Source organism: Caretta caretta, chromosome 2, assembly GCF_965140235.1.
Source record: "Caretta caretta isolate rCarCar2 chromosome 2, rCarCar1.hap1, whole genome shotgun sequence".
Lineage (NCBI taxonomy): Eukaryota > Metazoa > Chordata > Testudines > Cheloniidae > Caretta > Caretta caretta.
Genome location: NC_134207.1, coordinates 208,025,401 through 208,040,445, shown reverse-complemented (window position 1 = coordinate 208,040,445; position 15,045 = coordinate 208,025,401). Strand labels below are relative to the sequence as shown.

Sequence of the window (15,045 nt, the reverse complement as noted above, 5' to 3'; positions counted from 1 at the left end):
TTTACTTACATGGCTTTTTTGATCTGTTGCAAAGGGGCTGGCGGGGGAGTTAAAGTTTATTGGGAAATAATATAATTTGGGGGACCTATGTATAAGAAGGTATTATGGGCAGGTTATATGAAGAATGGTGAAGGGAAAGGAATCAAAGGTCAGATTGCAAGAAGACGTCAACCCACTTTGCCCCCCGGGGTGGAAGCCTTTTGTGGAAGGTAAGAACAGTGACCCAGTTCCTGATGGAGACCTCTTCTTTCAGCTAGCTGAAGCTATGTATTTGGGGGTGGGGAAAGAAAGGGAACAGCATGTAGGAGAAGAGTAAAAGAGTACATGGCACTAAAATGGAGCAGGGAGATAAGGGTAAGGAGCAGAGGAAAAACTCAAACAAGAGAAGACAAAACAAGATTAAGAAACAGAAAATCTAGAAGGAGAAGAGCAAAATGTAAGCATGGGGAGCAAGATATGCAGACAGTAAAATAGGATTAGACTGGGAGAGTGAAAATGCAGTATAGACATTTGAGACTGGGAGATTAATTTTTCTCCTGCCCTGGTTTTTACTTGATATGTTGAGTTCTTCTGTTTTGGAGAGGGAGTGCTTATTCCCATCCAACTCTCCCATTGCATGTTCCAGCTGTGTGTTTTTCTTTCAGTTTAAACCTGTGGTTATCCTAGAGGTGATAGATCTGCAAACTAAGAGCCAGGTCCTCAGCTGGTTGAAATAATCGTCATAGCGCTGTTGACTTCAGTGGAGCTGTGCCAGTTTACATTGCTGAGAATCTGGCCCTAAAGGTTATGGTCTCTGATGGCTCTGCACTGTGCCATTGACATGTGTGTAAAATGCCACCAGATCAGAATCCAGATGGCACTAGCGTTAAAAGCTACACAAGGTGCAAGGCAATGGAGAATTAGGTCCTGAATGTTTCTATGGTGCTGAAGAGGAAATGGAATCACCATGAAAACAGTTGTTCAATCTGATGAATTATTTAATCCAGACCACAAATGTCTTTTTGCACATGTGATGCACAAATGTTCTTTCAATCTGAACACACCCTTTCCTGTCACAGATGTCACAATTCTTAAAACATCCACTTGTTTATCTAGTTAGCAGTTTACAGGTGGGAGTATATGGGTTGGATGGGTTGGAGGCAGAGAAGAATTCAGTTGAAGAACAAAGCTGTCTTTTCTGGTATCTGTGGGTTGGTGGTAGAAGTATTCTTGGGAGCGCTCTGTGTCAGTACTTTTGGTTTCTGAAAAGAAAAGTATAAATTAGTCTATAAATAACACTGAGTTCAGAATTCAGGGCCAGACCCATAGCAGATGTCAATCAGGGTGGCTCTCGATTGAAGTAAAAATTACATCAGCTGACAGTCTAGTTTTCTCTATGCAACATTTTTTTTAAATAGATCATTGCATTTTTAACACCATCTTCTTCTAAAATAAGTTTGTTTGTCAGTAACTCTGCCCCTTTTCCCAGAATTGTTTCACTTACCAACAGAGCTGATGCAATTCTCCCCTTCCTGTTCTTCCCCTGCCACTCAAAAAGTATAGCTTAAAGTGATTTTCTTTTGTTTCTATATGTAATTTAGAGCATTTCTAAAGTGTATTATCACCACACATGCAGTCATGGGACATAGTCAGTTCTCCATGTTGGAGGCTTGTCTAACACGGTATTTTCTCTGATTTTACTAAACTGATAGGAAAAAATGATATAGTTAAATCAGTGCAACCCTTTAGTGTGGATGAAATTACAGTGGTATTTACAGAGGTATTTATATCAGTATAGCTTGTTTTGGCTCAAACACTAATATAAACACATTTATACCAGTATAACTATCCATACTAGAGACTAAATCGTTGCAACAACTATGTGTAGACAAGCTCTTAATGTATTCATATGTCTTTGAGCATCCTGTCCAGTTTTTCCTCTCTATTTTGGGCTCTTTTCTGGGGGAATGATTTGGTTCAGTAACTATCCTCCAAAAGTTGAACAGGTTATTAAATTACCATACAAACACATTAATTAGACACACTGCCAAATATTTATATTTTAAAGGATACTTTAATATTCACATATGAATTTAGGGCTTGCTATGCCAATTTCCTTAACATGATGTAGGATCTTCCAGAGATGTTAGCTGAAAGTGTCTGCATTTCTTCAATCTCATACGGCTGTTATTAGCAGTACATGTTTATAGTGTAGAATTGCCCAAAGGCCTCAGTCCTGACTGGAACTCCATTCTGCTGGGCACTGGATAAATACTGGGCCACATCATGGTCCATTCCACAAGCCAGCCCAGGGAGTTGACGGGGCATGTGTCCCTTATTCCCTTGGACCAATACACTGTACCACCGCTTCCTGTGTGTAGGGAGAAGTGGGCTCTGAAGAGCTGCTACATTCAGGTAGGTGGGAAAGAGCCTTGACTCGGCTCCCCTCCAGTGTGCCCAATTATGTAGTTTCACTGGTGCATCAGGGAGCATATGCTGTGACAGGTGTAGGCCTCCCTCCACAGAGCAGCTAGGAGAGAGATTGTGACTTTGCAAGGCAAAATCTCTCCACTTGTGTTGCTCCTGGAGTAGCCTGTGATGTGCTCCCCTTACTCTGGTGTGGATCACAAAGAGATGATCTTCTAGACCATAGGAAAAAGACAATTCCTGCCTCCTTGGGCTGGTGTTAAGCATTTATATAACTTAATTTCAGATATTTTGATTTAAGAAAAATTGTACAGAGTGGTGAGGAAACATAGATTCAGCAGCATGCTAATAAAATGTAGTAATCATTCTATACCATGGAGTATTTTTTGTAAAGCCTCTTTTATTTAATGAAATGATTGGCATTTGAAAAAACTTCTGCACAACTATTTTTAGTCGGTGATTTACAAGTTAGATAATCAGTTTGTCGCCACTCAGATCACTGGGTCCCCATGAATATAGTGTGTTTGACAGTTAAAAAATCTACAATATTATTTAATTTTAAAAATTCCCTTTTTAGCTAGCTGTGTGGCAAGGAGTTTTCCGGACATGTACTGTAGTTCAGATGATTCATTGGTTTTTGCTTCTCCTTTTAAAGGATTGCAACTTTCTATAAAGCAGCAGTTTAGCTTTTAGTCTGAACACAGAAAAGCAAAACAGTCAAAGAATCTTTCAGGCTCCGTTCTTATTCTAAAACTAATTGCTTGATTTATTATGCACTTACAGGAATTTGTAACTGTCCTGGTACGGGACCCTAGGATACAGAAGGAAGACTCTTGGCATTCACATATAAACTATGAGATATTCATTCATGTAAGTATGAAAATAACATAGTAAAAATACTTTGCACTTATGTAGCACAACTATTCAAGGCTGTGATCACTTCAGAAATATTAATGATTTAAGCCATACAGCACCACTGGGACATTAGCAGGTATTTTTATGCAGATGGAGAAACAAAGCAACGGATAAAGTGGCTTGGCCAAAGTCATGCAACAAATCAGTGACAGAGCTGGGAATTTAATCATGATACACACTGGCTCACATTTGTGTACTCTAGTATGCTCTGTTCTCTGACAGATACTGTTCATGGTTCAAATTCTTAGCAAGACGACCAATGTGGCAGACTTTTCATAGTCACTGGTTTTATCATAGTAAGAAAAACCATTGGATTTCAAGCATCCGTGTTTATACAACTCTCTTTTCAATGAATAATCCAGTTATTTGCTTCATAATCAAAATTCCTGAAGCTGTTTTATCTGTCAAGCTATTTGATTGTCATAACTGTGTAAATGTTCAATGTGGCTAGACATTTATATTGTGCCCAGTTCTGTGGTATCAGGGTACTTCAAGTGTTTTTCTTAATGCTTATAATTTTAGTGTACTGCATTCTAATAAGGATACATTTGAAACTGTGATTCTATCATATCCTAAATCTGCCATACATTTCATTTAATTAAATATTGCTGATTATTCTTCCATTACCACACTTTGCTGGATGAAACATTGAAGGGATTATAATAATTTCCTCAATCTAGATCCTGAGATTGAAAAATATGATGTATGAAAAATTTCGTCCATCCCCTCATGTTGGCAGGATTACTGGGTTCAGCCTATAACTGTTTTGAGTGTAAAGTGTCCCCTACAATATTGGCTATCAGACAAACATGGATCACGTTAGAGAAAAGTGAAATTACATCTTTTGTCACACATTGATGCTGTACTTTGGGGAAGCCCATTGTTGGAAAATTGACAAGAAACTGGTAATGTGGACAGAGTGAATGCATAAGAGGATAATTTGGGTCTCTCAGAGGTTCGGTTTCTGCCATTCCAAGCACTCCAACAGCAGTACACCATACCTTGTCCAGCTGTCTGCCATTACCTTCGGCTTAAGCCTCTCTTGAAGGATTTATTTGATCCTGTTATACTGGAAGCACTAGAGACTCCAGAATTGTTGCAGATATGGAGAGTACTCCATAGGTTCACCTGACCAGTTATAGCTTCTTACGACTTTGTGGCCCAAAACCCCCTCCTTAATTTAGATTGCTAGCAACAAGCATTGAACAAAGATTTGTATATATTCTTGAAAACTAGCCAATGGAGAAATACCTTGCAAAGCATTAAAAACTGTATGTATCTACAGTTGAGGCTGATTCAACAGAAAATTTATATTTCATTCACACTGGTCACTGCACAGCTTACAATGCTTTGCCAAAACAAACTGCTGTTGGAGATGTGGGTCTCCCAGAGCTCAGATGTTTTGGGACTGTCCCAGGATACAATCCTTTTGGCTAGAAGTGGGCAGGAGGATTAATATGATAATGGATATCTCTTTATAAATTACTTCCCAGAACTGTGTTTTGGGATATATCGCATCATCTTGGAAACTTTCCACCTCATGGAAAACTTGTTCTCTAGAGCAGTGCTGGTAGCCAAACGTCTCATACTGCTTAGGTGGCAGGGCAGACTGCCTTCAGGGCTAGAAGCTTGGCTCAGCAACTGGGCTGACCTAGCAGCTAAAGAGCAGGTAACATTTCTGAGAAGAAGGACCTCAAACAGATTTGAACAGATTTGGTCCGACTTTTTAGAAGTCTTTGATTAACTCATAGTGGATGGAAACTGAGATAATACTCTCCTCTCCTTCCCTGCTCCACTCCCTTCCTTTCTTTTCCCTCCCTTTTTTTCTTTTCTTATTTTTTGGGTGGAAAATATAAATTAAAAAAATCTTGCATAATTACTCAAATATTGAGGTGAGAGTTTGAGAGCATGAAGTCATATGATTGCTAAATAAAGCCACAAGTCTGTCAGCACTTATTACTTGTGTGTGGGAGGAAAGCAGTCATCTTAGTAAGGGCAAACAATCAAGTGACTGGTAACTAAGGGCCCAATCATTACATCTGCTTTTCCCTGTGTAGCAAGTATTCATGCTAGTCCTATTGATAGAGCCCTGCGCATGCGATCCACAAAAATTATCTGCGGATGCGGATATCCGCAGATTTGCAGAGCTCTACATTGGGGGCTGAACTGAGGCTCCGAGGCACCCCCCGTCTGGAGCCCGGTCGGGGAGAGATGCGCTGGCAGCAGTGGGGGGCCATGATGGACCGTCCATCTATCCTGGGTAGGGAGCAGTGTTCCCTCAAATTTTTCCCACCCATGTGCGGAATGAATTTTGTTACGTAAAGCAATATGGAGGTGATGTGAGGGGGTGCAGAAGGGTGCTCTGGGGCTATGATGGGGAGAGAGGACTCCCCTGAGCTCTCTCTCCCCACAGCAGCATCTGGGCTGGGGAAGAAGAGGCGCTTCTTCCCTCTGCGGCAGCTTTGGGGCTAGGGCGGCAGTATAGGTGCTCCTTCCCCAGCAGGTCCAGGCTGGGGCTGGGTTCAGGCCATGGGAGGGCTGCTGTGGCAGAGTTGGGGCCGGGGGAAGGGCGCCCCGGCCGCAGCAAGTTGGGTGCCGGGCTAGGTTGTGGCCTTCCCCGGCTGCGGCAGGTCCCTGGGTGGGTTCCCTGAGCGCCTGCGCTGTGCAAAGAAGGCTGCTGGACGGAGACACAGCTTACAGCGAACTTAGCCAGGGGCCCAAGCAGCCCCCCACCCAGGACATGTGGAGGGACCCAAGGTCTCCACAGCTGCCAGCGCAGCTCTCCCCAGCCGGGCTCCGGCCAGGAAGGGGGGTAGCTCGGAGCCGCAGACCAGCCACAATAACAGCTGGGCAGGCAGCTGTGGGGAGCTGCGGTGGACCCTCCACCTGCATTGGGCGTGGGACCCGAGCAGCCCACGAATCCTGTCCCTACTCCCAAGGCAGGTGGAGGATCCGCGCCACATTGCAGATACTGTCAGAGCCTTTCCGCATCTGCAATGGTATCTGCAGATATAGTCCATGGATACAAAGTGGATACCCATGGATTTGCAGGGCTCTTCCTATTGATTTAACTGGGACTATGCATGCTTGGAAGGAGTAAGTGTTTGCAAGGTAATGACCAGAGCTATTTTAAAAAAAACACCCTTTTTTAAATGCAAAAATTGGAGTTTTCTGTTGGAAGTCATTTTCTGACAAACTTTTTCACCTGATGTAATTGATGTCTTCATTCTGATCATCTTTGCTTTTAAAACAAAGTGAAGAAAAACATATTTCCCTGAGAAGTTAGAAACTGATCCTGATCTGGTTCAAGATGCAACTGTTTACATAGCTATTATACTGAACTGAATAGAAGTCAGTCCTTCAGCTTTCAGAGAGAGAATTCTCAGTGCCTTTTTTTAGTATGAAATATCTATGCTGTTTTCTTAAGTCTAAAGGATTTACAGGTAAAGTGAGTCTTATTTCCCAACAGACAAATAGCATGTGCTTTACAAGGAAAACATCTTGTGTTAGACGACGCTTTCGAGAATTTGTATGGCTGCGGCAGAGACTTCAGAAGAATGCTGTGCTACTGTGAGTGACTTTTTTTTTTTTAAATTTACCTTCTTCCATCAAATACAAATTTAATACTCTGAAGATGACACGCAGGTAGGGTTTTTATCTGTTCGGAACTATTACTAAAGAATCATATAAGTTAGAGTTGGGCAAGACTTTAGCCCATATACTCTGTACCCTACCAGTGCAAGGTTGTTTTCCACAATATATTTTCTAGTGGTTTGCGGGTACTTCTACACAGTAATAAAAATTTTGCGGCTGACCTGGCCTCTAGGACTGAAAAACTGCTATGTAGCTGTTCGGGCTCAGGCTGTAACCATTGCAAGGTCCCAGAGCTTGGGTTTTAGCCTAAGCCTGAATGTCTACACAGCAGTTTTTCAGCCAAGAACCCAAGCCAGCTGACAGTTTTTTATCACTGTGTAGACGTACCCCTGCCTTGCCTGGAGTTAAACATCTCAAGTAGTGGGGCTTCCACTATTACCTTTTGGTAACTATTACGCAAACTAGTAAGGCTTAACGTATTTAATCTTATATTTTGTTGTATACAAGTTTGAACAGCTAGTGCTCTTGATGAACCATTAAAGATAACAAAAATGTAAATTACACTGTTCTACATTTTCCTGACCCAACTGTTCATCCTTGGAGTCTAGGTGTCTATATACCAAGGTTCTCATATGGTCCTTATCACTGTGGTATCTGAGCACCTCCCAAAATGATAAAATGTGTACACAAAGATACATTTCTCTCTCTCTCTCTTCCCTCCATTCATCAGAGACTGGCTTTGCTTTATATTTGTCCAAGATATTTTTTCCTTTGGCCTGATGTTGTAATTTATCCTCCTAAAATTAGATCACTCGCATAAACTATTTTTCTCAGCCACTTCATTTTTGGTTTTAACTCTGTATTTTATTTTTTAAAGCCAATTACCTGAACTTCCATCTAAAACTCCCTTTTTTAATATGAATAATCCCCATCATGTGGACCATCGTCGACAGGGCCTACAAGAATTTCTTGAGAAGTAAGTACTGCATCTTAGTGTGTTTTTATTGAAGTCACTAATTTGCTGTATTAGACAGCTCATCTCTTGTACGGGAGAGCCATCTTGTGGTGAGCATTATATATTGCTCTTTTAGATTTCCTCTGTCTCTCATGGACACATTTTTGTATATACCACTTCAGCTGAACTGTTGCTACCAAATTTCAGCTGAAGTTCTGCACATTTCAGTGTATTGATTAGAAATTGGCATTTTTGTGAAGCATCACAGTGTTTAAATTATTTCATGGCCTTATTTTGGTTAAAAATGCTCTTCTGGTAAAATCTGTTATCTTTCAAGAATGAGATAACTGTTAAAACAAAGAAACAGGTTTACAGTGGTGAGGAAACTAGTGTTAACACCTCTCTAGCAAACTCTGCTTAAACACAATGGGCTTTGGGAAACACTCTGTAATAAGGAATCATTTAAAAAAAATATCCCTCTCATACTACAGCTGGTTTAGCTGAGCTGGGGTTAATACCTATATTTGGGTCCCCTAGTGTAGATAAGGCAATCTCACAATTGGCACCATTTTTACCACTTTGCCAAATAAGTTTTATTCCAGCAAGCATAACTAAAACAGTGATCACAATAATCTCCCAGCAGCACCAACACTCCTTCGCCCGAACTGGTGATACCACCAGTGGAAATTTTTTGGTAAATTTCTCCAGTGTAGACTTGGACAGTAGAACCAGGCCCTGTCTCTTCTTGCAAAGGACATGGTTTGTGAAAACATTGTTTAAAGGGATGGAGCAAAAGAATTTTTTAAAATAGTCTCCTAGGCTAGGGTCCAACCTGAGCTAGAAAAAGGTTTTAAGAACGGTTTTAACATGGCATTTAGCTCAACACTCTGGCTGTTTAATAATACCTAGCTCTTATACAACACTTTTCATCTGTAGATCTCAAGCACTTTACAAAGCAGGTTAGTATCATTATCTGTGTTTTGCAGATGGGGAAACTGAGGCACAGAGACCTGTTCAAAATCATCCAGCAGCTAGCTGCAGAGCTGGGACCCAGGTCCCCTGAGTCCAAGCCTAGCATTCTAGCCACTAGATCAGGGTGGGCAAACTTTTTGGCCCGAGGGCCACATCGGGGAATAGAAATTGTATGGCAGGCCATGAATGCTCACAAAATTGGGGTTGCAGTGCGGGAGGGGGTGAGGGCTCTGGTTGGGGGTGCAGGCTCTGGTGTGGGGCGGGGGTGAGGAGTTTGGGGTGTAGCAGGGTGCTCTGGGCTGGGACCGAGGGGTTCGGAGGACAGGAGGGAGATCAGGGCTGGGGCAGGGGTGTGGGAAGGGGTGCAGGTTCCAGCTGGAGGGTGTGCATTCTGGGGTGCGGCTGGGGATGAGAGGTTTGGGGTTCAGGAGGGTGCTCCAGGCTGGAATTGAGGGGTTTGGAGAGCAGGACGGGGATCAGGGCTGGGGCAGAGAGTTGGGGCATGGGGAGAGGCTCAGGAGCACAGGCTCCAAGCGGCGCTTACCTCACCTAAAGTGACTCCCGGAAGCAGTGGCATCTCCCTTCTCCGGCTCCTATGCAGAGGGGTGGCCATGTGGCTCTGCAAGCTGCCCATCTGCAGGCATGCCGGAGGGGTTATTGGAGCACGTAGGAGCCGGAGCGGGGCCATGCTGTGGCTTCCAGAACCTGCGTGGTGCGGCCCATGACCCAGCGCCCTGGCTGGAGCGCTGGAGAAGCCCCTGACCCAGTGCCCTGGCTGGAGCGGGGCTGAGCTGCATAGTGTGGCCCTGACCCTGCACCATGGCCAGAGCGCTGGAGCAGGGCCGAGCCGCGTGATCCGGCTCCTGACCCAGCACCCCGGCTGGAGCGAGGCCAAGCCATGTGGTGCAGCCCTGACCCTGTTCCCCAGTGGGAGCTCACGGGCCAGCTTAAAACGGCTCACGGACCCATAGTTTGCCCACCTCTGCACTAGACCAACCATGTTTGTACCATCTTGTGGCTTTTTCTACCATTTGTAAAATGTCCTACCATTGCTGTCACTGGTGCAGCTCCATTTGTGGCTGCAGTGGTAGGAGCACTAGTAAGTCAGGCTGCTACCAGCCACCAGCTTTTTATCCATTGTTTTGTTTAGAGCTACTCTGAGCATGGGTAGATGACATGAGAGTTACAATGCTAGTCTCCGTAGAACTTACCAGTGTGGACCTCTACTAGTAGTAGCAAAGGCAGGAATTTTTAAGCAAGTTACTATGCTTTTTGGTGCATGCTCTTCCTGGCCAGTGTCACGTAGCTTTAAGCGGAGTCCTTTGCTCCTAGTTTGGGAAGAGCAAGGGAAGATCTGTGTTAGCAGTGTGCTCAATAACTGGCAAGAGGGTGTGTGTCTACAGTGACCCCATTAGTCATTTCAGGAACAGTCTTGTCTGTTCCTGCATAGAGTCATATCTAATCTTCATTGGCCAGGACTTTAGTCATGACACTGCTTGAGGGTACATGACACTAATACAGAGAGTGGAGGAGGATTTAGGGATTGCCCCTCAACCTCACTGATTAAAAACAACTCAAGAGTTGGGAATACTGATGGTTTGGACAAAGCCTGTGGTTGTTCAGGTATCCATGTGTGAGCTCTCAGCTTTCTCTGTGCCATGATGTGGATAATTGTTATTTTTTAAAAATACTCTAATTTTAAAATGAAACTTGCAGGAATGGTGATCAGCCCAAACTGCTCCAAAGTGACTTTTATTACAGGACACACAGTATTTCCATCCAGTGGCTGTGTTTCCAGAAATGACATTAAAACAGAAATGTACTTTCTTTCAGCTTTTTGGATACTTGTAGTTAAACTGAGTACTGGGATAGGAGAATGTTGAGCATTTCAAGCATATTGCTCCATGAACATTAAAATGATTAGTGTTCGGTGCATCAAAGTTTTTAAACTGGGTTTTTCCTCTTATAGTAATGATTTAAATGTTTGTGCTTCAGTGCTGCATGAAAGGTAGCATCGTTCTCCCAGACATTCTCAGCCACAGGGGAAAACTAGACTTGAAAGGAGTTTTTAAAAATATGGTTGTGTTAGGATAAATTGGCTTGGCATTGACTTCCTGTGGCGCTGCCCTCTGCTGGATGGAATGTCAGACGTCCCAGTTTGCAGAAAAGTTCTCTCCATTAGCTGAACTAGAATGCTGCTCCGGACGCCTCTATTTTGGAGATTGTGAGTTTTTTCTTTTTTTGGAACATAATGTCATGAATTCTTTCCCTGAAGCTGTATTTATGTGACTCGTTGACAAGCATGAGATCTGCATAATTCCAGCACTGGATCACTGCAGATTTTTTTTTTGTATGACACATGCTCCAACAATTTAAAATAGTGGCACTGACATATGGTTAGTCTGGGGCCTTTCAGATTCCTCTGTCTTGATTTTATGTACATTTATGGACTTTTTTTTTTTTTTTTGACATTGCTTAGTACTTTAGGTCTAAATTCTGTGCCCCACAGTGCCTATAGCACAGAGCCCTCAGCAGCTCCCTAGGGCCGCCAGGCTGTGCATCTGTAAACAACCACTTCCTGTGGGAGACGGAACATCCTTTGAGACAGCAAGGTAGCACTTATACAGATGCTCTGCGCTTTTATACACCCCCACACAGCAGTTTGGTGCCTCCAGTGTTCCAGGGGGAGCAATAGGGGAAATCAGTCATGGAGAAACTGAATGGGACCCTACAGGCCAAAACAGCAAAAGTGAGCTATTAGCCAGGGCAAGGAGACAGGTGCCTGTCAGGCAGAATGACACAAAGCGCGCCTCCCCCCCGGGCCTGGCAATTTTTTCTGGGAGCGAGCAGAACAGGGATCACAAGCCACACGTGCTAACCAGCTTGAGGAAGATGGGGCCATGGTAAAATTTTCAAAAACCCTCCTTGAATCTTAGGCTTCTAAGTCTCTTCTGAAAATGTGACCTATGCTCCTAAATCACTTATTTGCTTTTGAAAATGTAATGCACCATCCCTAGCTCTTTTCTTTTTTTTCCTCTCCTCCATCCACCTCTCTGTGTGGGAAGGTTACTGCAGCAGCTCCCAGGGCACCCACGGAAGACAGAGGGGCGAGAATTTATGGAGGGCTGGTGGGGAGAGGAGGCTCATTTGCATGAGGTTCCTACCCTGCACCGTTGAAGCACTCTGTACTACCCAGCTGGAGAGTGGATGTGGATCTTTGTTGTTCCCCACCTCCACACACCATCCTCTGGATTAGTTAGCTCTGAACAGCTAGTTACTTAGACATACAGGGTTTCTGCAGCTCTTCCTGATGCATAAATCAGGGCCAGGATTTGACCCTTAGTTTGAAACAGAAGTAAAGCATTATAATTCATGTTGGAAGATGAGGTTGGATGAATCTGGCTTTATCATATATTTCCAGCACTGATCCCATTTGTTTTATAGGGGATTATCATTTTGATTGACAAAAGAACTGTATAACTCAGTCCTTGTTACTGTCAAGTTCAGTGTTTGAGAACTCTGCCTCCATTAGCTAGACGTCAGATTGCTAATTTTCAGGCATCAATTGCTTTTTGGGAATGAGGAAAACTACACATTTCCCATTGGAAATATTCCTGAAGACATATTGTGATGCTGATGAATTCTCCTTTAAATTCAAACAAGAAAGCTTATTACTGAATTGAAAAAAAATCAAAAATTATCTTTACTAATACTAAGTTTTGTTAGACCCTCTTCCTTTTCACCCATTTGTTCTGCACAAAACTTAATTTTGGGGCCTAAAATTACCTAAAATGATTATTTGCATTCCTGTTTATAATAACTCCAATATGTATTTACTAAAAGCAATTTATTGTATTTAAGTTGCATTCCATTATTTTGCTTTAATTGAATGAAACTGGAGTTATTTGCTCATACCAATGTGTGGTTTAGAAAAAAAGGTAAATATCTATTAGTAATCTCTTGAGAGTGGCTATTCCTGGAAATTACAACTGGGAAACATGCTTTAATATTACATCTCCTGACAAGAGATTAATATGGAAATAGATTTAAATAATGTTTTTAAAAGTCCACTTCTGATTCGCCAAACCAGTTCCTAATCCTGCCTCCCTACCTTGCATGCGTAAATATTATGTGTGTAGTCCCAATGGGCCTGGTTCACTTTTGCCCTGTACCTTGTGTAGTCATTTGCATCACTGCAAAGTGGATATTAAACACTAATATTCTGATCTGGTTGTACTTTACTCTCACTTTGCACTGTATAAATGACTACACAAGGTACAGGAAAATAGTGAACCAGGTCCATTGACTACCTGTAAGGTTTACGCAGGCTAATAAGGGGTGCAGAATTGGGCCCCATCTTTCTATTAGCATTATTCTTAATAGAATGCTCCAAATATTTCAAATTTGATGAGTTGTGCTGAAATGAGTAACACTTAGTATGGGATCCAGCAGCCCCTCGTAGCTGCTCTATTTAGTTAAATTCTCTTTCATATTCCCAACTAGCACCTGCTGCCTTTCACACTGGCCTATTTTCAGTACTGTTTCCTCTTTTATAAAAAGTATGAAGAAATATAGGACATTTTGCAAATGAGGAAACAGAGCTTTTTTGACTGTGGCCTGTATTTCCCCATTCTCTGTGTTTGAATATGTGTGTGTGTTCAATAGAGGGCACCAGAACACAGGCTGTGATCAGTTGTTTCTGGTAAGTTTTATTTTTCCCCCTCTCGTGATCTGATGTAAGTGGGCAGAGTAAATTTGCTGAAAACGAAATCAGAGTGTTAACCTTCCACACACATTCAAGTGGGCATCTGTCATTGTATTAGGTTACAGTAGATACAGGAAATCTTTAGTTAGGATTAAGTTGTACTGTTCAGCCATATGCTGTTCTCCTCCAGCAGAACAATGTATAATATACCTAATAAAATCACATTGAAGAAAACCAGATTTTGGCCTTTGTCCAAATAAGACATACCACATGTTTTGCCTTTTGTAAATGTTCTCTCTTTAGCTTGGGCGAGGGAACAGTCCCCATGTAGCATACAGCATCTCCTCAAAAGCTATGTGCTTTCTTTTGTGTATCAATTGGAATTTTATTAGCGGTCTGCTCGGGTCTAATTTTAAAGGCCATCTAGACCACAGCTGACCTGAATCCACTCCGAATCTGAGAGTCTCAAGTCATTTTCATAATTGACCTGACCCTTATAGTCAGGCCATGTCAGGTTGCAAGGTCAGGGATGGAGTGGCAGGAACCAGAGCTAGCATAGCAGCATGTCCAGGATGCTGCAAAGAGACCCAGGTGTTTCTGCCATTCAGAAACCTGGCCCACACCCCTTCTCTCCCCTGCAGCTGTGCCAAGAAGCCCAGGGTTGCCCATACCTCAGTGGAGCCTCAGTCCCCCAAACTCCCAGCCAGGGCAGCCACACGGCAGGACAGACCCATTGCCAGGCACAGGGCAGCTCCCCTTCTCTCCTCCACTGCCACCTCCTGCCTGGCCCTATTGCAGGGTGGGTGGGGGCATGGGCCCAGGGGTGATGCAGGGAGGGTACCCATCTGCAGACCCCAATGAAAGCCTCCTGCTGTGCAGGAGGGGTGAGGTGCAGGGCAGGCAGTGCCTGGTGTGGGGTCCCAGCCAGCCTGTTGTTTCTCTCTGTTCACACCTGAACCGCACCCATGTGTGTCTTAAGGCAGCTGATGTGAATACAGCACCACCTCTCCTGGTGGCAGCACCTCCACCAGTCACTGACCCATGTAGACAAAGGACTGTTTACCACCACCCAACCAAGCCATCCCTACGGCTGCCTGTGACCCTGCGCCTGCCCCCAGTCTGCTCTGGCCTAATTTTAAAGCCTGACCCGAACCCAATCTAAGCATGTCAACTCATTTTCGTCTTCAAACTGACCTGAACCCAACACCTATAGTTAGGTCCCATTGGGTTTCGGTCGGGTTGCAAGACTCCGTATTTTATGCCCTCTTTCTGTAAAGGTCGAGATATTATAAATTTTTACCAAGACTGCTTACAAACCAAGATCCTTGTGACAACAAATAAAAAAGATTTTATTATCTCTAATTCAAACATAGGGCCTGGTTCCACAAACCCTTACTCATGTAAGGGAGTTCTTATGTGAGAGTAATGACTACTCACATGGGGAAAGGTTTGCAGGATTAGGACATTAATTTCTATCCTAGGTAGGCATAGGAAAAGT

The 15,045-nt window shown here is 43.3% G+C and overlaps 1 protein-coding gene across 1 annotated transcript in view; it reads left to right on the top strand.

Moving 5' to 3' along the window:
- SNX10 (sorting nexin 10) overlaps positions 1-15,045 on the top strand; it is a 63,090-nt gene that overhangs the window by 40,453 nt on the left and 7,592 nt on the right. The window contains exons 3-5 of the mRNA XM_048838438.2: positions 3,190-3,276; positions 6,791-6,891; positions 7,793-7,891. Coding sequence (XP_048694395.1) covers positions 3,190-3,276; positions 6,791-6,891; positions 7,793-7,891 — 287 coding nt within the window. The remainder of the gene's footprint in view (positions 1-3,189; positions 3,277-6,790; positions 6,892-7,792; positions 7,892-15,045) is intronic.